Below are 27,649 nucleotides of genomic sequence, written 5' to 3'. Positions count from 1 at the left end.
TCATATCATTTTTTTTATTTTCAGTGTCTTTTTTTGTCTTTTCTACAAAAAAAAGCAAATGACAGAGAGAGAATGTAACAAATGTCCCAGTGCATGTGAAGCCCTTGCAGACTTCGGTAGTCCCACCCCAAACCAAAAGCCCCACCCACAGGAGTCCTGAACAGCCAATGAGAGGGAAGCAATACAGCATTTTTGTGGCCTGGTGACCATGCCACACTTACAGATTACTATGGAAGGGGGACGGAGGGGTTACTGTGAAAAGGCACCAGTGCCACCAACTTCAAGTGCAAAGTCAGCGAGAATAATCAGACTATGATCCTGTGCCCTCCAAGCAGACACACACACACACACCAAGAAAGCTAATACACACTCATATTTCCCCTCGAAAACACTGGGTGTACATGTCTGTCTTCCACTCCTCCGTTAACATTTTGAAATACATGCAAGTGGTTCTGTACAGTCTGTGTATGCGAGTGCAAGTGTGACTGTGAGGATGTGGCTGCAGGAGTGTGTGTGTGTGTGTGTGTGTGTGTGTGATGAACAAAGGAAGATGTGCGTGCTAGGAGCAGATCGGGGGTCTAACGGCGTTGGACAGCTGTCTGAACACTCATCTGCAGATCCTTCCAGATCCCTGGCCAGACAGGCAGTTACCTTGACCTCTGTTTGCAGTGCTGCCATACTCAGCTGCCTCTCTCAGTAGCAAACCCTGGGTGGCACTGTGCATCAAATACTACTAAAATCACTTTGAAGTGTCCCTATCAAAGCCATTACATTGTCTCTAGCTGTCGGATATGTATATATATATATCGTTTAAGCGATATATATGGAAAAAAACATCATAAGACAAGCATTCTTCTGATGCTTGGTTTCTACATCAGATGAGAAGCTGCTTAGGTGTCAAACAGACACACCTGCTGAATTTACTGAAGCTGCAGGTGCTGTCATGTTTAGACGCAGAGCTGACATTGGCATGCTGACAGGGAATCTCACTTTATAAGACACAGCATATTGTCACTGGATCTTAAGGCATTAAGCGCAGGATGACACCTATTATCTGAGACTGGATGACACCTATTGTCTTATTAAGGAGACGTGGAACGTGTGTTGAAATCAACATATGACAGTAAAATGTAGTTGAGCAACGGGAAGGTTCTAGAACCACACCATTCAGCAGGTTTCACCAACGTGATGCTCTGTCATTTTAGAGAACCTGGTGTTTTGATGTTAAATCCTCTACGAGCAGAGATGAAGTGCTTTTCACTGTAAGTACATATTCTTTAAAAAAAATCAATGAAATAATACAAAGTGAATAAAAACGAAATTAAAACTTAACCTCTTACCCATATATACATGATATATCAAGAAACACATTTTCCATAAATGCTAACAAGGGTGCTAATGGTAGCAATAAAACTCATTTTAAAATTGATGTTTTTCTGTCCTACAGCATATGGCACTTATCATGTAAAGGTGAGAACTTCATTTCTACAGGACGCAGGTTAAAAGAGCTCAGGATGCTCTCGAAGCTGAATATTTCACATTCAAATGGAAATAGTATAAATAAAAATACTTTTGTTCCATATAAAGGAATTTAGTGCTTGAGTTTTGGCTTACGGAGGTATCAATAGAGAGAACAATCCTTCAGCTTACTGTGAACTGTGATACTGAACTGATACTGAGTCTGAGAAGCCTATTTGTAACACATCAATTGTCTGACATTCAACCTGGGGATGCCTCTAAAACTGATAAGGAAGTCTGAAGCTGATCGAAGATTGAGGAAGAGGGAGACAAATGTGTCTGTACAAGTGTGTGTGTTTGCGTTGGCTTAGGTGGTGTGTGTGTTTGCGTGGGCTTAGGTGGTGTGTGTGTTTGCGTGGGCTTAGGTGGTGTGTGTGTTTGCGTGGGCTTAGGTGGTGTGTGGGTTTGCATAAGAGGGAGTGCTGCAGCACGTGAAAGCGTGTAAAAGTGTCGCGTGTCCCCACGTGTCCATCTCTGTCTTAGGGGGGCAGACTACTATAAGCAGGAGTCCCAGTGCAGCTGCAGGTCGGGACTGTCCAGGAAGTCCGCAGAGAAGATGCTGGTGGGCACGGGTGGTCCCGACGGTGCCCCAAGACCCGTGCCGTGGGCTGGACTTGTGTCCCCCCCGCTGCCACCGCCACCGCCCATGGTGATGTCCAGCCAGTCCATGCTGTCCAGGGCGGCGTCGGCGAAGTCCAGGCCCGTGGCGGGCACGCTGTAGCCCAGCTCATAGGTGTCCATGGGCATGGGCGGGTGGTCCAGCATGCTCGGGGGGCTGAGCATCTGGCTGTGCAGGTCGTCGATGAGCGTCAGCGGGCCGCCGGGCTCCACGCTCAGCAGGGTCTCGCCCGTGGTGGTCTCCAGGAAGTCCTCCAGACGCCCGTCTCCCGTCGTTGCCTCGCTGGCGTGCCCGTGTTCTGGGCTGGCTCCGGTGGCGTCTGCGCTGAGGGGGCTCGAGATCTGTGGGGGCGTGTCGGGTGTCTGAGGGGTGGCAGGAGACAGCTGGGAGAGGGAGGGGTCAGGGGATGAGGGAGAAGGGCTGCAGGCCTTCAGTCTGGCCAGGGCGGGGTCCGGATCTGGCTTAAAGTTGGCCGAGATTTCTGGAAAGAGAAAAAAAAGAAGGTTGTTGTAAAATCAGTAGCCGCAGTGCTAGCTACAGCAGCATTTAACAGTGGCATCTTATAGCAAATCTTCTACGCCAAGACCAAATCCGCTGTCATATGTCATTTGTCAAATCCTACTAACATATTCTGAGATCTTTCTGACAGAAACGTTTCATATGACTCATGAGGACCTCTTGCTCACCTCCGCTTTGAATCAGTATGTCAAACAGGTCATCCATCTGCTGCGTGGAGACGCTCGCCTGCAAATGGAGGAGATGTGAACAATGTGGCACACAGGAAGTTGTGGTAAAGATACCATCACTGGCACTATAGACTGAATAACAGGCAAACAGTCAACCAGAGAGTAAAAGGTGCCAGACAGAGAGAGAGAAAGAGAGAGAAAGAGAGAAGGAGAGAATGAGAAAGTCATAGAGATGACAAGAGTGCAAACTGAGAAGATAGAAGAGAGATTGCAGAAAGAATGGGGAAGGGAGTGAGAGATGAAGGAAGGATGGAACAGAGCCCATGAGAGACCAGACTGTCTGAGAAACAGAGGCTGGTGACAGAGAGTCAAGTCAAGAAAGACACATAGAATAGAAATGTTAAGAGAGATTGAGAATGGAACAGGCCGCAGGTGACAAATGACAGGGTGAAGATGCTCATGTTTGCTTTGTTGAAATGACACTGCTGGCCAAATGATTTAGGGGCCTCATTTGGGTTTTGGCTTGTCCTGTTCGCAATGCTAATGAGAGCGAACACTGAAACATTTCCCAGATCATTTGCTCAGGTTATCACACACCAACGCACGCCAAAATATTACCAGGACGGGGGGAGGCGAAGGGGTGGGGTTTGGAGAAGGGGTGGAGTTAGTGCTGGGGAAGAACGGCTGCAGATTGGGTGGAGCAGACAAGGGTGTTGTGGCCCTTGGCACCTGATTGGTTGACACTTGCGGTCCTGTCTTTAGTCCCTATGAAAAGAAAAAAAATCTTTATAATTAAGGGTCGATCTTAATTAGCCTGAATGCTAATCAACTAAAAGCTTCAGTCGGTTCTTCTAACATGACATCAATCAACGTAATGAGGGATATTATCATTTTAATTACGTGAATCATAATCACTATCGCAACTCTCAATGACTTGTCAAGGATGGTGAATGGAGCTCGGCATACTCCATTAATTAAGACATGTGAGATCAGGCATTTATTGAGCCAATTCAGGACATGTTTTCTCCCTCATTAGGAACTACCAACACACACCACACACACACACACACACACACACACACACACACACACACACACACACACACACACACACACACACACACACACACACACACACACACACACACACACACACACACACACACAGATGTAAGCATATACATATCCATGTGTTCATCATTTATTTTCTGTTTGTCATTTACAATGCCACGTGACGTCAGTAGGATACCCTAGGCTATCTGTACTAGGTGCACTTGAGCAGTGATTAGACTGCTAATATAATTTATTTTGCACACACACATACACTCACACACACATACACAAGAGCAGAAACACAAATCCAGCAGCCTCAGGAAGCATGGTGGTGTATTGGTGCATTAACAGGCTCTGCATGGGCCTCACTCGCCACGTTGTTATGCTAGCCATATGGGTCAGGCAGTATGGACAACTACTTGTGAAGCCCAATTAACACAGTTCTGTTCCTGTAGTTCCACACACACACACACACACACACACACACACACACACACACACACACACACACACACACAGGATCCACCACACCCAATCTTGGAATCATGCAGTCATCAGATAACACATGCAGGTTTCAGTTTTTCTCTTTTTTCTCGCACCTTTCTGGTTGGGTTGTGCAGAGCGCCTGCTTGTATGGACTTCTTTGATTGGGAGGTGGTGTGGGATGTCTGCTGTACCGATTGGCTGGGAAGCTTAGTTGGTGTAGACTGTAACCTCTGTAATACCATATAACAGACACAGATATGATATTGATATTTTTTAATAACGGTGTTTAATAAACGCATGATTATCTGATCACCATTATCGGATCAATTAATACAAAAAAAGACTTGTACCTGTAATGTGATCTCATTGGCTATTTTTCCCTGCATGGAATCGTTCCCTTGGCTCTCTATGTTGTGACTGGTCAGCGCTATCAGGAAGTGGTTGCCATTGCTGTCTTTTACCAGGGTGGGGGAGGGGTGATTCTTGAGGATGTCCAGTGGAAAAGAGGAGGTGGAGACCGGCTGCTGATTGATGAACACCTGAGAAATCTAGGCCACGAGAGAGAGAGACAGAGAGAGAGAGAGAGAGAGAGAGAGAGAGAGAGAAAAGAAAGTCAGTACAACAGTTCTTCCTCCAACCTGAGATTTTCCTATCCTATCTCACAGCAGACTCTGGTCTTGTCCTGATGAATTGGTGGCGACAACCCAGACGTTCATCCCTGGCTGCGTGGCGCAAAATAAGTCTGTCTGCTCGCTGACCTGCTTTGTCTGCTCTAGAGCATGATGTAAGCAAGTGCAATGGAACCGACAGGCTTGTTTAGAACTGACAGATATACAGTGTGCCTGACCCTCCAACCTGTGACCAGACAAGCTGTAAACAGAGATGCCTGTTACAGAGATATCTGTTAGTTCACGAAGCATATCATTTCCCCATATACGTGAATAGGACTGGCAGGTTCAGAAATGTAAGGTCTTTCCCACTGTTGAGCAGCAACCAATGGACCTGGGACCCAATCAGAACCACTCACAGAAAAACTAATGACAGAATTTAGTTGTCTCCATACAGTCTTTTAAAAAAAACACACACTTAAGCTCTATGCGCTCATATATGCGTTCACTGTTTGGCAGGTGTGCTTGGACACTTGATGCTTGTGCTTATATTCATGAGTTAAGCATTCCTGCTGGAACACCTGTACCACATTCTAACATGTGTGATAGGAGACGTATGGGTGTTTAAAACAAACAAACTAAAACAGCCGTTGCGTGTGACCAATCACATTTGTTTGTGACCAACCACATTTGTTTGTGACCAATCACATGTCAGTACTGTTTGGACCTGAACTTTGGATCTGTATGTGGTGTGTGGTGCTGGAGCTAACCTGTTGTGAGGGCAACTGTGTCTGGACCTGCTGCTGTTGCTGTTGTTGTTGTTGCTGTTGTAGTTGCTGCTGTTGCTGTTGTTGTTGTTGTTGTTGCTGTTGTTGTTGCTGCTGCTGTTGCTGTTGTTGCTGCGGCTGCTGCTGCTGGATGAAGCCCTGCTGCAGCTTCTGGGGCTTCCTCTTCCTCTGATGGGCCCTCTTCTGTAGGTTGGTCTGGTTGTGCTGCAGCACCATCTTGTGCTGCTGCTTGGCCATATGCAGCTGCTTCACCTTCAGCTTCAGCTTCTGCTCCTGCTGCAGCCTCAGCATCTCTAGCTGCGCCTGCGCCGCCTCCTGCCGCAGTCGTGCAGGCGTCTCCCGCTGCTTCTGCAGCGATATGTGGAAGAAACCCCCGCCGACATCGCTGTCGTTCTCTGCCATCACGTCCATCTCCTCTCTCCTCTGCTCCTCCGTGCTGACCTCCTCCTGCTCCTCCTCCTCGGTCGCCTCCTCTTTCACGGTGACACGGATGGCCTCCACGGGGGAGAGGCAGTGGTAGGCGGGTACATCGGGGGGCTCCTCCTTCACCCGCACAGCGCCCTCTGGCGGTGGCTGGAGGGTCTCCTTGGCGCCCGTCATCATGCCCACCTGCTTGCCCATCTCCAGCTGCAGGCGCAGGGTCTCCACCAGTCGCTGCTTCTGCAGAAGCATGCGCGTCAGCTCCTCGATCTGCTTGTCCTTCTCCTGCAGCATCTGGTCCTTGTCCAGCAGGAGGCGCTGTGGCTGCTTGGAGAAGCGGCAGGGTGCGAGGCCACCAAGGGATGTCTCTTCCTTCACGGCGGCGAGGGAGTGCTGGGGAGGAGAGTGTTGCAGACTGAGCTGGGTAAGAGGAGCGCTCACCTGGAGGACAGGGAGAGAGAGAGAGAGAGAGAGAGAGAGAGAAAAGGAAGGATGAAGAAAGAAAGGAGAGACAGAAAGAGCAACGGAGAGGGAGGGAAAAGAGAAAAAATAGAGAAAAAAAAGAAATGAGCCATGTAAAAGCTCTCCAGGCTGTAGATAATGAATCCTGGTTATTACCAAGAGAGGAACCCATATAACATTAGTGGGGGGAGCCTAAAGCGACTATCAATGTGCTTTAATGGTTATGTGTGTTTTGACACCAGTGCTATTCATCTGGGGGAGCAATAGACCCCACTGTGAGCTTCTGTCTGGGAGGGTTAGACTATGAGGAGATACCTACCATCTCTCCAAACGCGTCTCCGTTACAGCTGGCCTGACTTGGACTCATCCCGACCAATGAGCGTTCCGAGGGGGCGGGTGACATGGGAGGGGTGGAGCTAGTGCTGCCAAAGTGCATGACCTGGGGAGTGCCGCCCTGCGTTTTGCCCAATGCAGTGACGAATGGGAAAGTGGCCAGGACCACCCCGCCATCGCCTGATTGGTGCAGGACGGGGGCTCCGGGGAGGATGGGCGAGGGGTTGCAGGGCCGCTGCATCGGTTGGAACTGCAGCTGGGCTGCGCTGCCCTTTAGGCCTCCGGCCGTGACAACGGCGCCCCCTGTAGGTCCGGTGGAGGATGGGGTCCCGTGCTGCTCCTGGTAGTTCCTCAGCCGCTCAAGCAGGTCGTTCTTGGTGCCCGATACGGGCAGGCTGCGCAGTTTCAGCTCCTGCTTCAGCTCAGCCACCTACAGTGAGAAACGGCAGGAGGAGAGGCATCCATCTTAAAAACCACACACGAGACCTGACCTGATGGCACATAACTCCCTGTCTCCAGGGCCAAAGGAACCATTCTTGTCACATGCATCACCCGTATACTGCTCCAAGAACCCATGAAGAAGCTTGTTAAATTACGCTAATTGAATGTGAGTACATGCGATTGATTTTATGTAGTGCATAAAAATCAGCGCTGCACGGTCATCAAACTTGATGACACCTTGAGCCTTGAATCTGAACTTAGACTGTAGCCCTTGCCTTGAGCTCGTCCAGGTTAGGGGGCAGGGTCCCAGGTTTGGCCCCTGCTCCTAGTTGGCTGGCCTGGCGGCTGGACCCACTCTGATTGGAGGAGGTGGACGTGTTGGGAGGGGCACTTCTGGATGGGGAGGGACCAGTGGTGGTTGAGGTGGTTATAGTGGCGCCAGAAGGCTGCTGTTCGGTTGGGGGCCTGAAAGAAGAAACAACAATAATTTAGTGCATTCAGGGCTTCACCTAAAGGAAGTGGTTCCAGCCAAAAAATAAATACATAAAAAAAAAATTCAACAGACAAAACGCCTACATATTCTGTATATACGTACATACTGTTTCTCACAACCTCACAGAGGTCATGCTGAAGTTTCAGATTCATTTCAGCTTTGAGAGAGGAAAGTTCCATCTATATGTACATCTCAGCTGCACTTAAGCACCACAGGCGGAACCACCGCACAGGGAAATTACATCTCAAAAGTCAGGGATAAAAGAACCAAAGTCTCACACGAGCCCCTATTCCAAATACCCTAAATCCCAGCTCCAAAAGTACCCTTTTTTCCAGCCTAACTCACTTTGCCTTACCACCCAACTTTGGGGAAAAATATATCTCCTATGCTGAGGTAAAACAACCAGTATGCCCACCTCTTTCGACCCTGCCTTCTTTGCTTCCCGCCCACACTTCCCTGAGAGGACGGAACCTACTATCTCCCAATTTCCCCAGCCACCCCCTGCCTGGGTGCCCTGTTTGTCATCTACACTTGAAGCAGGCAGAATGGTTGCATTTATTAATTTAGTCGGAGGCTTTTCTCCAACGTGCCTTAGAGCGCTATAGAGATTTCTTTCCATCAGTATGTGTGCTTCGTATCGTAAATATCGGGTTCCGTGACCTTGGTAGCACCTCACTCTACGTTGCTTAGCTACAGGCACAGACTCGGGCACACTCTGGAGTGTATCGTGGGCACGCTTAGCCACAGGGGCGACACTCACTTGGGCGGCGCGGGCAGGATGGTGTGGTAGTTGTAGTGCTGCTGCTGCTGGCTGATGATCTGCAGCTGCAGGAAGAGCTGCTGCTGGTGCAGGATCTTGGCGTAGGTGGAGTCCAGCTGGGGCGGCGGCTCGCGCTCCGCCTTCTGGTCCGGGGGGATGTACTGGTGGTACTTTAGCTTCTTCACCTTGGGCTTGCTGTCCTTGGGCTTCTTGGGCCGCTGGCTGGGCCGATCCGGGGTGGTTTTGGCCTGAGGAGTATGGAAGAGTTAGAGTACAGATGGGGTACATATCAGCAGCTACGGCTGCTACACTCATTGTCAAACCATATTCCTGTTGGTGATGATGTATGTACTGTAACATGTAAAATGATGTAAATATGAAAACTGGGAGCTGATCTTAAAGGATATCAGTGTGGCACCAAGCAATTTTTCGGTTTTGAGCAGAATTCACAGTCTCCACATCATTACAGACATACATACATTACATTCTGCACATGCGTTACACGATAAGGCAGAGCTCTAGTCTCTACAGAGAGGGCAGTAAGTATGTGAGTACTCGTGCGTACGTAAGTATATCTGCCCTTGACTAATTATATGTGTTAGAAAAATACCTTTGCAAGTCCTGGGGTGTGCCTCTGAGCTGTTGCCCCATTGGTCAACTTCTGAGAAGGGGAGCGGACAGAGACCATAGGGAGTGGCGGAGGAGGGGGAGGGACCTGCAAAAGAAACTAAAGGGAATAACAATTTAACATCACTATTCATCATCAAGTGTGTGTTTGTGTGTGTGTGTGTGTGTGTGTGTCTATGTATGACTGCATGTGCATGTGTATGTTTATATGTTTGTTTGGGTGTACTGACACACACCTCGGTTGGGGAAGGGTTGTGATTGGCCAGTCTGTCTGGAGGCGAGGGCAGAGGGGCGGAGCGTAGTGGAGAGTCCTGATTGGCTGGTTGGTCTGGCGAGAGAGCATCACTGCTGTCTTCATCAAAAGAGGAGTTTTCCCCGATAACCCTGGAGAACTCAGTCTCTGAGTAAGAGGAAAGGAGAGAAGACACACACACACACACACACAGACACAAAACAAAAGACAGATGTAAATAAAAGGAATTAAGACAGAAGAAGTCAAACACAGAGTATAAGAGGAAATCATTTGTGTGTGTCTGTGAGTGTCTGTGTATTGTGGACAATACTTCACGAGTTCTCAGGCAAACACAGGAAGAGACAAGAAGAGAAATGGAACTGGTGGTGTGAACTGAATACACTGAGAAATACTAAAGCAAACGCAACATCAGCTATCTGACCATTCTAATCGCATTTATAGCTACATGTTTTGGCTGTAGTCTTGATGATAAGCATTCAGTCAGTTATTTCTGTAAACTGTTGAAGCAAATAGCTTGTAGTGAGACATCTGGTGAAAACCCACAAGCTTTGAGTGGCTGTCTTTGCTGCAGTGGCCTTTGCAAGCGTAAGCCTGAAAACAGGAACAGAACTGAAAAGAAGAACTGAGAATTCTGAAAACTGTATGTCAGTCAATTAGTAGAAGAGTCCGGAAAAAAGGAAAGTGATCACTGCAGTCCTGTCTGAGAGATGTGTTTTTTTTCTTTAACCACGACTGAGTGAAAGCTTTGGGACATTGCCAGATATGATGGTGCTGAACAAGACCATTTCACTAAAATGGCATCCAGAGGGACACATCAGTGAGTTATGACGCCTTGTCACCGCGCTGCACCTGTTGTCAGCACTAAAATCTGGGGGGTACCCGACTGTGACAGCGGCACGCTGGGAGATTTGCCAGAACACTGGGCTTCTCCGGGTGTTTGACAAACAGCGTTAGGGTGGCATGTTTACCCGAGCAGGGCCTGGGGGATGTGCTGTGCTGTGCTGTGCTGTGCTGTGCTGTGCTGTGCTGTGCTGTGCTGTAATGTGCTGTGCTGTGCTGTGCTGTGCTGTGCTGTGCTGTGCTGCGCTGTTGAGCTCAGCACTCATTAATGGCCCATCACAGAAGGGTGACAAATGCCCACGGTTACAGTTTCAAACACAAGAATAGCCTCCACGTGCAATTTGACGGTATAGGTTTACGGTTTAGGAGTGTGTCCGTCAGAACGTGTCGGTCAGAGCGTGTCTGTATGTGTGTGTGTGCTGTATGGTTTCAGAGAGTGTTTCTGTGTCTGGTATGTGTGCGTGTGCGTGTGTGTGTGTGAGAGTATGAGAGTGTGTGTGAGTGTCTGTGTGTGAGTATGTGCACACATGCTTGTTTTTTTATTCATGTGAGTGTTTGTATCGGAGTGTTAGTGTGTGCGCGTGCGTCTTTGCATGCGCTGGAGTTTGTGTGTTTGTGTGTCTGTATCTGTGTGTGTATGTGTGTGTAAATAATAATCTGTAACAAGCTCTGTTCTGCGGTCTAGTCTATCTTCTCCTCGCTGGATTTTGTGCATTTGATCCCTGCACATTATTCTGTGTTGTATTATACTGGTTACCATTTCAATTCACACTGTCTCTGCAGGTAGAGGCTTGGGCCTGCCAACTATTCACATAAGGCAAATGTTATTTATGAGAATACGTTCACATAAATAACATTCATAAAGAGAATTATTCATGTACGGATTCATCAATATTAATGTGGATTCATAGACACATAGACAAGCCCTCACACACACAGTCACATATAAACGTATGCAAATGCACAACACACACACACACACACACACACACACACAAAGAGGAAACAACATCGCATTTCAACTGCGTTGCTACAGGAACAGAACTGTGTTAATTGGGCTTCACAAGTAGTTGTCCATACTGCCTGACCCATATGGCTAGCATAACAACGTGGAGAGTGAGGCCCATGCAGAGCCTGTTAATGCACCAATACACCACCATGCTTCCTGAGGCTGCTGGATTTGTGTTTCTGCTCTTGTGTATGTGTGTGTGAGTGTATGTGTGTGTGCAAAATAAATTATATTAGCAGTCTAATCACTGCTCAAGTGCACCTAGTACAGATAGCCTAGGGTATCCTATTGACGTCACGTGGCGTTGTAAATGACAAACAGAAAATAAATGATGAACACATGGATATGTATATGCTTACATCTGTGTGTGTGTGTGTGTGTGTGTGTGTGTGTGTGTGTGTGTGTGTGTGTGTGTGTGTGTGTGTGTGTGAGTGTGTGTTTGTCACTGATGCAGCCTGTGAGTACAGTCAGGACTGCAGCACCAGCCTGTTTTAATTATGTCAGTACAGCATCAATAAAACTCATTTAAAAGTCTGTTTGATACCACACTGTTTTTACAAGGGCAGCCACTTTATTTGATGTGTGCCTGTTTGATGTTGCTCCTTTGATGGGGCTGGCGTTATTAAAGAGCTTCTGTCACCTATGAGAGCATAATTACAGCTGCTGTAAGTAACTATAGTTACAGACCCTTTATCCATAGATTCAGCACCTCGCTCTGTTGTATCAACAAATCTGATGATTGCTGATGTTATTTCACTTTGTTTGATGCCGTTGTATTTACTGACAATGCAACAAAATGGTCCTCTTTGATAACGCGGTCTTACTGTGCAGTCTTATCTGCCTGATTCTGCCAAATTCTTGAGTGTAGCTGTAATCTATGCGGTGCCCTACAGTCCAACTGCATGTGAAACCATGTGTTTGATGTTGCCTGTGGTGTAAGCTTATCTATGTGGCCTTATTACGCTCTAGCCCATGGAGTTATGTAGGAGTTTTACCATTTGATGTTGCAGTCTGTGTTGCAGCATTCGCCGCTGCAATGATGAGTGCAATGATGCAATCTGCAGTGTTTTTACACCTGCTGCATTTACTCTTTGCTGTCCCTACGAGAGTGTGAGCATGTGCTTCTATGGTATTTGCTGCACCTACAAATGTGTGAGCATGTGATTCTATGGTGTTTGCTGTACCTATGAGGGCCTGTTGTAGAGTGTTAGGATGTGATTCTATGGTGTTTGCTGTACCTATGAGGCCCTTTTCTAGAGTGTGAGGATGTGATTCTATGATGTTTGCTGTACCTATGAGGGCCTTTTCTAGAGTGTGAGGATGTGATTCTATGGTGTTTGATGTACCTATGAGGACCTGCTTGAGGCTGCTGTGTACAGGCAGGATGTTCTTGTGGATCAGCTCCATGGGTCCTGGCCGGTGGGAGATCTTGTCGTTTAGGTCGTCAGCCAGGCGCGCCCTCTTCAACTGCAGCTGTTTGGCCTGGAGAGATGGTTCGGCTATCGTCTCTGTGGACAGGCGCACACACACACATCAGTCTTTTATGTAAAGATACCGTTGTTAAGGGACAACATTTTCAATTAACTATCCTTATACATTTAAATATATAATGCCACAAATGTTAGACAATGTTTTAAGGCACTTGAACAGAACAGACCAAAGCGTAGGCCCACTTCAGTAAAGGTTAAGATGAAAGGATCCAAAAAAACATTCCGTTTCTCACCCTCCAGAATGTGCATCCTGACCAGCTCAGCCCTCTCTGGCCGGCTACGGATCTTCCTCTTCAGGTAGTCTTCAGTCTGGGGAGATAGATAGGGCATGCAGGTTAGGGGAAAAGGTCTCGACTCCAATGCATGCGCATGAACGAGAAGACTAAGAGGTGTGAGGGACTCACCCGAGCTCGCTCTAGACTTCGTCTCTGTTCGTGGAAGGCAGCTGGACTTTTCAGTGCTGGAGAGTGAGAGGATGGTGGACAAAAAAGAGACAGAGACAGAAAGAAAGAGAGAGCGAGAGAGAGAGAGATAGAAAGAGAATGCGAGGGTGGGGGAGAAAATAGACAGAGACAGAGACAGAGAGAGATAGAGAGACAAAGAGGAAGAAAGAGAGAGAGAGAGAGAGAGAGAGAGAGAGAGAGAGAAGGAGAATGAGAGGGTGGGGGAGAAAAAGAGACAGAGAGAGAGAGAGAGAGAGAGAGAGAGACAGACAGAAAGAAGGAGAGAGAGACAAAGAGAGGGATAAGAGTAAGATTAAGTTTGAAGGAATAGTAGCATTTCTGAACTTTTTCTGCCCTGCCTGCCGGTACTGTACCTAAAACTCCCACATCGCCCACATTTCTGATGTTGCCGAGGGGGGGAAACTGAATGTGTGTGAGTGTGTGTGTGAGTGTGTGTGTGTGTGTGTGTGAGAGGATGCATTTAACTACTTCCTAGAGTGACTCCAAACCAGGAAAGCAAAACAGAAAGTGTGTGTATGTGGTGATGGGGTGGGTCACAGGGTCCTAGGGTGGTATAGCATAAATACATAGATAAATACATAAATACATACACACACATACATAACAGCTAGATCATTGACAAGGTATCTTCTCCTCAAAGCTCTCAGTGGCCCTAGAGACAGCAACGGCACTCCGTGAGCATCGCTCTCAGAAAGCTCTTTGATGTTAATTTACTCTCTGCACACTCACGGCAAAAAACAACCTGGTCATGCCAACACCACTGCTACAAGGCGTTAGACCCCCCCACCCCCCACCCCCATCACTACGCCTATAGCTTTGCCAGTACATTTCTGGACATAAAAAGACTGTGAGGGAGGTTCATACAGTCACTGTGTAGCCCATGGGCATCGCGCTACTTACAGGCATAAATAAATTATGCTGGTAAATATATGCTTCAGGATCTATGAAATTCATGTTAAATATTAACCTATGTGGCTTAGGGTAAAATACTGGTCCACTTGCCTTATGCTGCAATAAAAGCCTGTGTCCCTGTTGTATAAGGCAGGTTGTTACAATACCAAAGGCTGAGTGGTATATTATATAGTGTAAATAACTCCCCATTACCATCTCATTGTTCTACATGACATGCTTTTGCATTTCATTTAATCTGGCCTAGATACATTTCAAACTACCACATGCTAAAGTATGAGAGATTCAAATGCTGCCTGTCCTTAGAGAATGCTAGGGAAGAATAAACTCTCAAACGTGTCATCCACCGGACTGACAATCTAGTCAGACAATGGGGAGGGGGAGAAAGAAAATCTTCTAGAACTCTCTACAGGCTATAGGAAAATCATTACAGAGAGCTCCTGAATAGAGAATGAAGTCTTTTTCAGGAATGTAACAGAAAATGTGTCCTCCACTAAAGAATACTAAATTCCCTGGGTATTGACATCCTTGGGGGGAATGGAAGGGGGGGGGGTACGGGTCTAAATATATCGACAGTCAGCCAAGCCACAATAGACAGTGTGAAAAAGAGACCAAGAAAGCTTCTAATCTTGTTGGGAGACAGAATGTTTATCGGCATGTGCAGGTTCAGCTGTGCCAATGCTGTGCTAATGAGGATCTTAGCGTTCAGCTTTCCTCTGGAGGATTGAGCAAGACGTAGGTAGGCTGGTAGGGGAGGTATGAAGGTGAGACAGTCTGCACATATTGAAGGCTGATCACTCGTCTCCTCCTTTGGTTGGTCAGGTGATTTGTGCTATTTGTGCTATCAGACTGGTGTGTAGATAGATAGAGACAGGCAGGTTGGTCATAAAAGGGGTCTGCAGATAATTAGATGGATACTTTGTTACTTGAAATAACAACTTCTAGATGCTCAAGCCCTTGTCCATCAACACATCAGCGCTCTTTCATCTGTAAGCCATTCCATAAGTCCATTCCGTACGTCACCAGCAAACGGCAAGAAATATACGTGTGTATAACGTAAAGAAAAGGGAAGAGAGCAGGAGAGAAAAAAGAGAGACAGAGAGATAAAAGAGAAAGCAGAGAAAAAGGGCAGAGAATTTGTGCACAAGACACACACGCCCCCTAACTAGGACTGCACAGTGTTGTGACCTGTAGGTCAGAGAGCCTTGAGCTGGGCTGGCAGTGTAAAGTGTAAGCCTCAGTTCACCCCACTGAGCTTGGACTCGCTAACGCATCACTCACACACACACACACACACACACACACACACACACACACACACACACACACACCACTGTGCCCTCTCAACCAGCTTTGCCCTCAAACACTGTCCCATGGGTAGAGGGTGGAATGGGTCACCACAGCGACCAGGAGGTCAGAGGGACAAGCTCTCTTTATCTGCGCGGGTGCCCACATCATGGATGTCTCCATATTCTAAACTCTCTCTCTCTCTTGCTAGCATCCTCTACTGGAGGGTTCTGGAACAAAACCAACTCACCCTCTCGACATCCTGGCCATCAGGTTCACCTCAAAAGTGGTTTACCTTCACTCAAAAGTGGAGGTTTGATCACCAAGTCACTTGCTAAACGAGTTGCCTCTCACAGCTCATTTATTCATGTGGATGCTTCTCTCCCTCCTGACATGCCAGGGAGTGATGGGCAGAGCCAGATGGCAAGCTCACTGCTAACTGCTAACTGTTTAGGGCTGAGGGTGGTCGGAGTTTAGGTGTGAAGGCTGCCTGTGTTTTCCTCAAACTTGCACGGTGTCTCTGAAATATTCACGAGTCCTGCCGCAACACGGCAAGCAACACCCCCCACTTGGACAGTCGTGAAAAGAATGGCGGAGGCAGAGAAAGTGAGAGAAAGCAAGAACCGAGACGAGAGAGGGGAGACACGGGCCCGTGTTTAGCTTTTCATGAGCCGTGCTTTCGCTTCCTCCTCCCGTCTGTGACTGGCTGCACTTCCTGTAACCTCCGCAAAGCTGTTATGTAACCACTCTAATTGGAGTGCACTCTGAGCTGTTCCCTCCTCCAACCACCCCCACCCCCCGCCCGCCTTTTTTAATCATAACTAATTAGCCACACGGAGGCTGAATCGCCGGCCACACTGTCACTGTCGCCCCTGACGACGTTATCGCATCCCCAGTGTCAAGCTTCATTAAATTCCTTAAGTTGGTTTATATTGTTCTTCCTCTTCCTCTCTGGTGTCCACTGTGCGGTTCAGTCAGTGACGCTCACGCCTGTCCAGTGGTAACGAACGTTAGCGAGGTTTTTAAAGAGGCAAACAGTGAAAACTACCAGCAGAGCAGTCAGTGCAGCAACCAAAGTGTTTAACTCATTTAACGCATGGATTTACGGAAGTGCACGGATGGCGCGTGTGCACGTGCATACACTTATCTTCACTCCCACCCGTGACTTTGATGTAGCTGGCGCTGGGCTCTATGAACTACAGATGATGTGCTCGCCGGTTCAGCAGCAGGAGCATGGGTAAGGGGGCACACACTGAGGTCAAATGGGCTCAGTTCGCAGGAAGTACAGCCAGAGGGCACGCTCCTGGCCCTGGAAGCTGCTTTCGACTGGAAATTCACCAGAGCAGCACCTAATACTACTACATGAGATGAGTTTATGACCTTGAAAAGGTAATTTTTTTAAGATTTGTTTTGGGGCTTTTTTATGCCTTTAATTAATAGATCAGTGAAGACTGGGACAGGAAATGAGAGGGAGAAGAGGTAGAGAGTGGACAGGAGAAATGACATCGGGCCGGATTCGAACCAGTGTCCTCCATGGGCGTCAAGCCCGAATGTGGTTGGGGCTACTGTTTGTGCCACAGTGCCCCCCGCGGTCAAGGTTATTAAGCGCAGGTCATCCTCCTAATAGAGAGAGACCTATGAGACCCTATGAATTAATTCAATGTTAAATATTCGTGTAAGATCATTAACAATTATCCAAGAGGCTTTACAGAAACGCTCCAATAGAGCACACAATGGCGACAAGTTCCGTAGTGACGACCACAAGTTATCCAAATATCCAAATTTGATATAGCTATGTAACAGGCAATGAACAGTTTCAGCTTTTCAGACCATCTAGAGTGTGCATCCAGAGTGTGCCTTCAGAGTGTGCCTTCAGAGTGTGCCTTCAGAGTGACAATCCAGAGTGACAATCCAGAGTGACAATCCAGAGTGACAATCCACGGTGACAATCGACAGTGACAATCCTGAGTGTGCCTTCAATCCAGAGTGACAATCCAGAGTGACAATCCACAGTGACAATCCAGAGTGACAATCCAGAGTGACAATCCAGAGTGCGCCTCCAGAGTGACAATCCAGAGTGACAATCCAGAGTGTGCCTTTAGAGTGACAATCCAGAGTGTGCCTTTAGAGTGACAATCCAGAGTGCGCCTCCAGAGTGACAATCCAGAGTGTGCCTTTAGAGTGACAATCCAGAGTGACAATCCAGAGTGACAATCTAGAGTGTGCCTTTAGAGTGACAATCCAGAGTGTGCATCCAGAGTGACAATCCAGAGTGTGCGTTTAGAGTGACAATCCAGAGTGTGCATCCAGAGTGACAATCCAGAGTGACAATCCAGAGTGACAATCCAGAGTGCGCATCCAGAGTGTGCATCCAGAGTGACAATCCAGAGTGACAATCCAGAGTGTGCCTTTAGAGTGACAATCCAGAGTGTGCCTTCAGAGTGACAATCCAGAGTGTGCCTTCAGAGTGTGCCTCCTGACCAGATAGGCGCTCTCTGGCCTACTGCTAAAGTCTACGACTACCATTTGCGGATGGATGACCAGATGGACAGGTAAGCCGTTTCTAAAGGTAATGTGCATTCCACGTGGAGCACTCATAAAACCCTCTCGATCACGTGACTAAATGGAACAGGCGAGCGAGCACTGAACAGACAAGAGAGCCTTCCATTGTGCCTTTTAACGTCCCGAGGAGCCATGAGACGCTGGCGCGGTACTACAAGACAGAGGGACGAGGAGAGAGGAGGCATGACAGGCTTTCGCACTTCACAGACATCAGAAACACGTCAGAAATGACATGATGTGCACATGCATGTTTCATGCGCGGCCGCTAAATAAGAAGGTGTGGATGCCGAAGAGGTGGGGTTGTCAGTGGATGCGGTGTCTAGAAAGCTCTTTGCACTTTCACCAGAAGAGCATCACAGATCTCTGGGATGGTATAAATACCCTGTGAGGTGGGGTATAATTTAGAAAACGTATTATAGCCTCCCCCCCCCTCTAGTCTCTGTCTCTGTCTCTATTTTCTCTCACACACTCTCTGTACCAAACACTCCTTTATACTAAGGCAGGTCACGCATGCAAAACATTCATTAAGTGTTAAAAACTAAACTGTTTATGAAGTCAAACTGTGGTCCCTGTTAAACATTGAGAAGCAAGAGCACCCAGCGCAAAACTGTTGGGTGAAATTGTTCAAACTGCGATGAGAAATGGCATTTCCTGTTGACAGTGAAACTGTGCCTCGGAACCTTCAGCACCTTGAGTTGGGCACAGCCTTTCCGCAGATAACTTCAGGATTCAAGTCAGAAAATGAATCATGTGCACCTGCTTCAGGTTATAATACGCTGACTCACATTTCCCTTATGCTTTATGTAGGGCAAGAGAAAATGTTTGTATGTGTAAGTTAAAGTATACATATAACCATATACAGTAACATGACATGTCCTAATTTGATTAAGGCCCAGCATATCATGGTGCTGCTGCACATTAGGCAGGATCGCGCTGCAAGCGGGGCCAGAGCAAAGGCTTCTGCCCAAATGCACTGAGCTGCTAGCCAACCGGCCAATGAGACCAGTCCTGGGGTCAACACAACAGAACAAATGTGCTTGACACTGTGCATCGCCCTAAAGCTCTCTCTTTCTCTTCTCTCCCTGTCCCTCTCTCTCTAATCCACTCTCGTTCTACTCTTTTTTTCTGGTTTTCTTTTTTTCCCCATAACAGCAGGCTTAAAAAAAAAAAAAAAATGTCTCTCCTGCAGCTACAGGGTGCAGCTTCCTTCTTCGTGCTGATTGGCTGGAGCGGTGCCACACACACGGGGTCATGTACCCTATTTCTCTATTGCACGGTTGCGTAAAAAAGTAGAAGTGAGTGAAAAAAAGACAGAATCGTGCAAAGGGAGAGAAAGGAGAAGATTGTAGAGGCGAGACGAAATGGATGCAGAGAGCAGGGGAGTTGGGCCAGTGCTGGGCCAGTAGGGCTGTAACGATACACCCATCTACGATTCGATTCGTATCACGATTCTTGACCCACGGTTCGATACACCCCACGATATTATTATTATTATTATGTAATTTTTTTACCTCGCGATTTTTAAAATATATTTTCTAATTCACATTAGAATAAGTATGAGCCAAAAAAAATGAAGAAACAATTTATAACCAAATATTGAGGTTTTTATTACTCAAAGCAATGCTGTTGAAAAACATTCAACAAACTTCGGAACCTGTTATCTATCTGCAGAGCAAATGTCAGGCTCATACAATAACATTAACGTGAATTAATTGATGCTAATACCTAGCGCGGTCTCTATAGGATTTCCCATATACGTTAGCATTAAGCTAACGTATTTTCTACCACAGTAAAACATGCAATACTATGTGATTGTTTTTAGAAAACGAATGTTACGTGATGAGATTACTAAAATGTAGTCTGCATGTCTGCTCAGTTTAGCAGTGCTACCCAAGCAAAGGTTTGAAAAGAACTTCAAGCTTCAGACTTTCTGTTAGGGAAACAGCTTTCTATCTGCCAAGCAAATGGCAGGCTCATGACGACACGCGCAACCTTTGGGAGCATGAACTGCACTGAGTAAATTTTGCGCAACAATTAACCCCAACGCTGAAGCAAGCAGCCGCTTTTACTAGCGAACCAAACTTTTTGTATCAAGTGACCGCTGAGGGCATGTCGCGGTTCTGCCTCCTCGCATCGCGATGCAGGTTCATGGCCCAGAGTGTCGCGATTTCCCGGTTCGATCCAATATCGTTACAGCCCTATGGGCCAGTGCTGGGCCGATGCTGGGCCGATGCTGGACCTTGGTAACAGCATAGTCCTGACAAAGAGCTGGGAAACAAGGGAAAGGATCCCCAGGTTGCGTCAGACTTTGGCTGTGTGTGTGTGTTTCTCTCCTTGTTCTTGTCCTGCCCCCCCCCGCACCCTTGCACCCTTCTCCCTTTAATCTCTCTCTCCTTGGCCTGCTTCTCTCTCTTGCTGCTCCTCCTCTCATACCCCACGGATCCTATCATTATATTTCAGTAGAGGATAGAGAGAGAACCTTCTAGAATCCTTCCTGATTCTTTTCATCTTTTCTTGCGTCCCTCCTCTCCTCTTTCCTCTGCTGTGTACCCTCCAAGCCCCTGACACAGCTTTGAAAGCAGAACTATGTTGGACACTGCTGGGGACAGGGAAGTTGCAGAAGCACATCACCCACCCGCACAAGTGCCCATCTTTTACAACCTTCAAGGGCCACTCTTAGGGGAAAGCACCTGAACAAAAGACTCCAGGCAATTAGGCAGAGGACCCATTAATCACAATGAACATACACACACACACACACACACACACACATAATTTACTATAAGTGTTCATGAAGACGATGATGTACTCTGACAGGAGGAGAGAGCGAGAGCGAGTACAGCGAGCCTGGCAGAGAGCGAGCCTGGCAGAGAGCGAGCCTGGCTTCAACATGGCAACTTCAAACCCCACCCGCCCCCTAAAAAGGCATCCTCATAGTCTGGGAGTTTGATGGAACGTGACATCCATTCAAATGGCTCGCCCCCAATCCTGACAACAGCGGCATGCGCATCAGATCGGAGCGCGTCAAGAGCAAACTTTACTCCCACTGGCCTCTTCACCACGACTAGATGAGAGATTTCAGTCAGACAGTCACTTCGAGTTTCCAAACTGGTCCACAGACGCCAGTCAGGGGGAACAAAAGGGACGTTTGTGTTTTTTTATTTCTGGGAAGGCTCAGGAGTGGCATTTGCCTGTTGTGGTAAACAGATAACTGCCACTCTCGTCCTTCGCGATGGAGTTTATCAGGCTTGAACTCTAAATGGAGTGAATGGCTCTTAGCAACTGGAGGGAAAGCCCGTGGCGAGGGTGCAAAAAAACTAAACTTAAAAAAAAAAAAAGTGTCTTCGCAGCTGAGAATAACCCCTGGGCATCTCGCCGAGCTGGGGCTCTGGCACATCTGTGCGTCAGCACTGTCGCCAATGCTTTGTCTAGCAGACCACTTAATTTGATATGAACACGAAAAAGAGAAGAAAAAAAACCAGGAGAGCAAAAAAACAAAAAAAAGCCCATTACACTAGCGATTAGCCTAGCCACCAACACTAGCAGCTTTGTAAAAAGGTCAAGAGTCAAACAGAATCAAAGCGAGTGCACAAACAGCCAGACGGAAGTTGTGTGATGAATGAAGTGGCGGAAGAGACTTTACTGCCGAGCACTGTACGGAAGAGCAGGAAGACAGACTGATTCACCTTTACGCTGTGATCTAAAAACCACGTATGCATTTTGGGCAGGATGGAGCTACCGATTGTTCTGAATGTTCCAAACCGAAAAATCAAGATTTCATATCTTGAAAATCAAGATATGCTGTTGCATAGGAAAAACATTTTGCTCAGCCTCTTGAAAGGGTGCTTTGAAAGCGTCTCTGATCCAGCCTGTTAATTGCCAACTACTGCCTACAGTACTTTAAAAGTGCATCAATATTCATATAAACAGTCCTTGAACAGCCATTCTGGTTATGGGGAAGGGAACGGCAATTTGAAGAACTGACTTCCCATTTAAAAACAGACCTTGTATCGTTCATGATTAAAAACGACAAACTTATGTTGTCAGAACAGTGATCAAAGACACCAATCACCACGTCCTGATCAGGCAAATACAAAAAAAACATGAAACTTCTGAAATGCAGTTGCAAACATCTCCTTTATGTTACCCCCAACTAAAGCCAACTTTTAGCAATTAGCTTCATATCACTTTCATTATGGTATCAAGCAACTCCTGCATGTTATTTAAAATCTTTTCAAAGACAAACAGTTCTACAGGCAGGGTCTGTGATGATCGCTATGCCTACAGCAGCTTTTGTGAGCATGGCTGGACTATGAGGGTATGCGGACAGAGAGAATGATGTTAGGAGGAGGACAGAGAGTTGATGGAAAGTAAAGTTACATACGTGGCATGATCCCCTGGCTCACAAGCTCCTCTCGAGTCCGTCTCTGCTGCAGTTTGAGCTGGAGGACTGGAAGAAAAACAAGACAAAAAAAACAAAACATAAAATACAAAATGTCAAATAGGGAGCTGTTCCACACACACACAAAGAAAAAACATACTCATATGAAACACAAGTCTTGACTTTTACATTTTCGTTGTGAGCGTACACTGCTCCAGTCCCATAGTCAGGTACCCAGGGGGGAGCCATGTCAGTAGTCAGTAGGAGAGCACCTGAGCATGCAGAGATCCTCCTCGCCCTCCCAAGAGTCTTCTGCCAACAGGCGTTTTTGAAACACGCAACGTTAATAAGACACGCGGAAGGGAAACGGTAGGCCCATCAGGAGGGGGAGGTTACACAAGCTTCCTGTTTCTGCAAGTGTGGGTATGAGTATGTATGTGTGTGTGTGTGTACGTGCTTGTGTGTGTGACATGTCTTACCACAGACACAGACACTTCTGCATGGCTGACACTTGTTTCTAGGGGGAGTGTCGTTCAAAAACAGCACATGTCCAGCTATTGCCAAACAGCCCAAATGCTTTCAAAACAGACTAAATGCTTGAGGAGCTCAGAGAAGGTAAACACAGACACTCCTTGCATCCAACAGACAACGGATGCATCCATCATGATGCCTAAGTCATAATGCCAGAACTTGGCCTAAGCCAGCGTAAAAAGAATCACAGTTGTACCTCCACTCAGTGGTCATTTTGTTGAACAGAATGAAAAACAAATCAACCGAAACAAATCAATTATTTATGCAAGTAAGACCTCATATCCACAATTTATCAATGAGACAATGCTGTATGCTCGATGGCTCCATTATGACGTTATACTGATAAAAAAGTATACTGTACTGCTTGTGTTGCCATGTCTTGTACTGTACCTTTTGTGCTGCAAAATTTGGCAAAAACTACATGAGCATGCAATACCAATCGTACAATGTGTGTGTGTTTGTGTTTGTGTTTGTGTGTGTGTGTGTGTGTGTGTGTGTGTACGTGTAGTCTGACAGATTGATTTACTGCGTCTCTCACTCTCTTGCCACTTCTCTGTTGTACTTCTCGGTAGCATCACATGTTCTCTGAAATCACTGGGAGTCTTGTGTTTGTGTGAGTTGGATGTCAGACTGACAGCAGGCCTTTGGTTGCAGGGAGAGCGCAGCAGGAAGGGGAATGGTGGAGGGGGTTGGCAGGAACACAAGGCAGAGAGGAAGCCAGAATACTTGGTAGTGGGTTGCTCAGTGCACTTTTAACAGGTGTCTATATTTAATCAACAGCACCTGCAGCACCTATATATAAGCGCCGGCACCTGTTGTGAGGTTCAACTGTGCCCTGGATACGGAAGGGCTTGGCTTGTTTTGGGTGTGCAGGTCTCTCTCTCTCTCACACACACACACACACACACACACACACACACACACACACACACTAAGTAACGTAATCTCAATTTGCTGCAATGCTGGACCCCAAAACTTCATCTAATCTGTCTCTCTAAGATTCTCAATCCTTCTTGATCTCTCTGGGCTTTGTACAAATTGACACATTAAGGTCAGCACATTTTTACTAGGGGTGGGAATCTCTTGGCACCTCACGATTCGATTCGATTCCGATTCCGATTCAGAGGTCAACGATTCGATTCTAAATCGATTATCGATTTTAAACCGATTATCGATTTTAAACCGATTATCTATTTCAACATAAAATGGATTTTTGTTGGATGCATTTTTGGATGCATTTTTTGTTGAAATGCAAGCTGCATCGATTATTGCATTGCTCATAGAAAGTCAAAATTGTGTCAAGAAAAAGCTTTTTCTCTAATAAAGCAAATAGAGAAGGTAATTCATCTGTTGATTTTCTTTAATTATCAAACATAAAGTAGGAAGTGATTTTAGACTCTGAGTTGCAAACTCAAATAATTTAATAGTCGAAATGCATCGATAATCGTTTTATCGGTTTCGAATTGATAATCGATAATCAATCGATAATTGCATTTCAACATAAAATGGATGGGTTAAAAAAATATATATATTTTTTAATTACAAAATCGATAATAAACTTTTCTGAATCGAGACAGAATCGTTTTAGAGAGAATCAAGAAAAATCGATGAATCGATTTTTTTTCCCCACCCCTATTTTTTACTGCTCAGCGTACACACACCCGCCTGACATGACAACCTCTAATTCTTCAGGCATGAGGCATTGAGAAATGAATTGCACAGCCGCTATTACAGGTGCCACAAGCCCAAGTGAGTTTGCGCTGCAGGTACACATGACTATGGAAACGTCAAATCGAATGTCTGCTACGCATTCACACCTGTACGTATACACCCAACCCAAAACCTTCATGCTAATGAGCATGAGACACTGAGACACTCGATGAGCAACACCACAGAGATTCCGTACTCAACAGGTCACACACACACACACCAGTCCTCAGGTCCCCCCTGCTCAGTGAGTGTGTGTTTGTGTGTGACAACCTTTCAAGCCCTCTGTCTGGCCCTATGGTCAAAAGTGCAGTGTGGGACCGAGAACACTGCCCACTCCTGTGGCTGTGGATGCTTCTCGCCCACGCCCTCTCTCTCTCACCATGACACCCGCGGGTGATGACTCCAGTGTGCGTGTCTTTAAACCGTCTGCTTTTGTGAGCAGACATGCACGTACATGCACGCCCACACACACACACGCCTGCACATATGTACACAATGCATATTCACACATGTGACGTGTGCATCAACACCTCCGCTGAAAGAGGTGCTGGCTGGAAGACTTGACAGCCCTGATGGTGCTGTATGTATGTGTGTATGTGTGTGGGCGAAGGTGTGCACGTTTTGTTGTGTTTCTGACCTTTCTGGACAAAACACCACTTTCTACAGGAATATCACATATCCTCTCCCAGTATGACTTGCATATACCCTTCACCTGTGCCCTTTTCCACTGTACTTCACCATCTCTCTCTCTCTCCCTTCCTCCCTCCCTCTGTCCTGACATGAAACCCTTTCCCCTGCCGTCACTTGTCCTTTCCCTCTGCTGCTACTGCTGCTCTTCTATTTGTGTCCCACGGTGTAATAGCCGGGAACTCTACCCGCCTCTCTGGCCCGGGGTGAGTTACCTCAGCACATGAGTTATTGGTAACATCACTGATAATTACGCCACATTCCACATCTCAAACTGCCCACGCTGAAGAAACTTGCACACCTCCACCCCCCATCCATCTTCCCCACCTGTGCCCACTCTCTTATGTGCACATGTGCCCAAAACGCCCCCCCCCCCCCCCCCAATCCAGACCTCTGAATATCGGTGTGCCACAATTCCGTATGTGTTACAACGTGCAATCCAGGCATATCAGCTCTGATCTCACTTGTTGTAAGATATCTCTAGAGGTGACAGCATGTGCATGACGAGTCTCAGAGTGCCGTACTTTTCCATAGTATAGCCATCAGTATAGCCACACCGTGCGTGGGAGGTGCATATGAGAATGTCGCAGGCCATGCCGACGCGTCACGGCTTCTGTTGCATGTGCGCATTCAATTCTTAGCGACCTGGATGGATTCTTGACAGGTCTTGGAAAGGAGAGCACAGGAAAGGGTCCTTGGGTTCAAGTCCACTTGGCTTCAGGTTTTGGCGTAGACCCATAGTGACTTTCTATCAACAGCTGTGGGGTAAGGCTACACTCTTTTGCTGATGTCATGACTGAGCACAGTCACCGCATGCAGTGGGGTGCAGCCCAGATTTGTTGCTTTAACATATTTTAGGTGGATGTTAGTGAGGACTATCCAAATCAGTGAACATCACCTGAAAGCTAAGACATGCGCACATAAAATGTAATGGCAGGTGTGCGTGTGCATGCCATGTGTGAGCAAGCAACGAGCGAGCGAGAATCCCACCTTGCCTCAAACTCTGACAGGCATGTCGCTTGTAGTCCAATCTTCTGCTTTGCTTCTCCATGCCACTGCTGATTGAACGGGCACTGAAACCGACTGAATTAACGCGCAGGTGAGGATTCGTGTCCAGCATTGTGAAAAGAAAGGGGAAAAAATTAAAATAGCCCCCAAACTAATTCTCACTCTGACGGCGGATCCCTGCTAGTTCACTGGCCTCAGAACCAAAGAAGAATGGGCACCGAGTTCAAAATGCGAAAAAAAAGTTCAGTTTGCAATTCAAACTGATGCCTCGAAAAAAGTAGGTTCCAGATTGGTTTCCTGCGGATCCTGGCGGGTGGCTTCAGGTCGTGAGAAATGAACAGTCAGTCTCCAGGATGCGGTAATGCTTCGGTTTCTCTTCTTCTCTCCTCTCCCTCTATTCCTTATCTCTGACAGCTGCTACAGACGAGGTGTGCCGATGTTTCACGCGGGCTGGTGTGGAATGGACCGAACAAAAAAATACAAATGTTGCATGTCAGTTCTGAGCTCTTGATGACTGACCATCGGCTGAAGCAACTAACCCAGGAGTGATAAACAGAGTGGGCGTGTGTGTGTGTGTATACGAGCAGGCATGTGTGTGTAAAAAAAAAAGTGAGTGGGAGTGTGAGTGAGATACTGGTGTGTCTGTGATTGAACACCCCATCACAGCTGTTGCTCCAGTCACTCATTCAGCCTGCTGACCTGACACGAGCATGCGCGCACACACACGCACACGCACACACACACACACACACACACACACACACACACACACACACACAAACAGAGAGAAAGAGGGCTCAGGCCTTCTTTATTCTCAACAGACTACTGTCCTTCTCTTAACAGTACATGACCTCTCTGAGAAAAAGTCTCTTTTTTCTGTGAAATCCCCCAGTTGTGAAGACCCCCTGAGAGCACAAGTTGGTCACTCTGCATTACGACAGAGCGAAGCACAACAGCTCAAATCACTGAAGACCAGGAGTGAATCACGCAGCCACTCTCTCGCTCTCTCCTCGTCCGCGGGGCCTGTACTCGCACAAGGAAAACAAGAAAACCTTTCTGAGAAGCATGAGCTGTGACATTTTAACCCCCGCTGAAAACCCAGCTTGGGCGAACTCTGGCCTTTTTTTGCGCCCTCCTGGTCGTGGGGGGTTGTTGTATTAAGGAGGTTTTCACTCCTCTCTCCACACCTCATGGCATTTTGTCCTTTCAGCGGTTTTTGATTAA

The 27,649-nt window shown here is 47.0% G+C and overlaps 1 protein-coding gene across 3 annotated transcripts; it reads right to left on the bottom strand.

Moving 5' to 3' along the window:
- On the bottom strand, positions 1-26,959 carry mrtfaa (myocardin related transcription factor Aa). 3 transcript variants are annotated; one of them, XM_080857055.1, is made up of 16 exons: positions 26,408-26,959; positions 22,493-22,558; positions 13,291-13,346; positions 13,120-13,195; positions 12,743-12,904; positions 9,531-9,694; positions 9,278-9,394; positions 8,668-8,915; positions 7,690-7,879; positions 6,960-7,403; positions 5,741-6,619; positions 4,713-4,910; positions 4,476-4,592; positions 3,442-3,588; positions 2,824-2,881; positions 1-2,618 (listed from the first exon to the last, which is right to left on the bottom strand). In XM_080857055.1, the coding sequence occupies exons 1-16, from the start codon at positions 26,535-26,537 to the stop codon at positions 2,014-2,016; spliced, it is 3,657 nt and encodes a 1,218-aa protein (XP_080713181.1). In that variant the 5' UTR covers positions 26,538-26,959; the 3' UTR covers positions 1-2,013. The 3 variants fall into 3 exon arrangements, with proteins under 3 accessions (XP_080713181.1, XP_080713182.1, XP_080713183.1); XM_080857056.1 differs by having other exon boundaries at positions 9,278-9,382; XM_080857057.1 differs by lacking the exon at positions 3,442-3,588.
- Positions 26,960-27,649: the final 690 nt, after the last annotated feature.

The sequence above is a fragment of the Sprattus sprattus genome, assembly GCF_963457725.1.
Source record: "Sprattus sprattus genome assembly, chromosome: 18".
In the NCBI taxonomy this organism is placed as follows: Eukaryota; Metazoa; Chordata; class Actinopteri; order Clupeiformes; family Clupeidae; genus Sprattus; species Sprattus sprattus.
Note: the sequence above shows the minus strand (reverse complement) of the source record. Positions and strands in the feature narration are given on the sequence as shown.

What these genes read in the sequence shown, in the direction of transcription:
- mrtfaa (XM_080857055.1), bottom strand. Translation starts at nt 26,537, where the DNA reads ATGCTGGACACGAATCCTCACCTGCGCGTTAATTCAGTCGGTTTCAGT. An exon ending in ACACCCCAGGACTTGCAAAG is followed by an intron (nt 8,916 to 9,277) that starts GTATTTTTCTAA and finishes CATACTCCTCAG; the next exon opens with GCCAAAACCACCCCGGATCG. An exon ending in CTAACCTGGACGAGCTCAAG is followed by an intron (nt 7,404 to 7,689) that starts GCAAGGGCTACA and finishes TTCTCACTGTAG; the next exon opens with GTGGCTGAGCTGAAGCAGGA.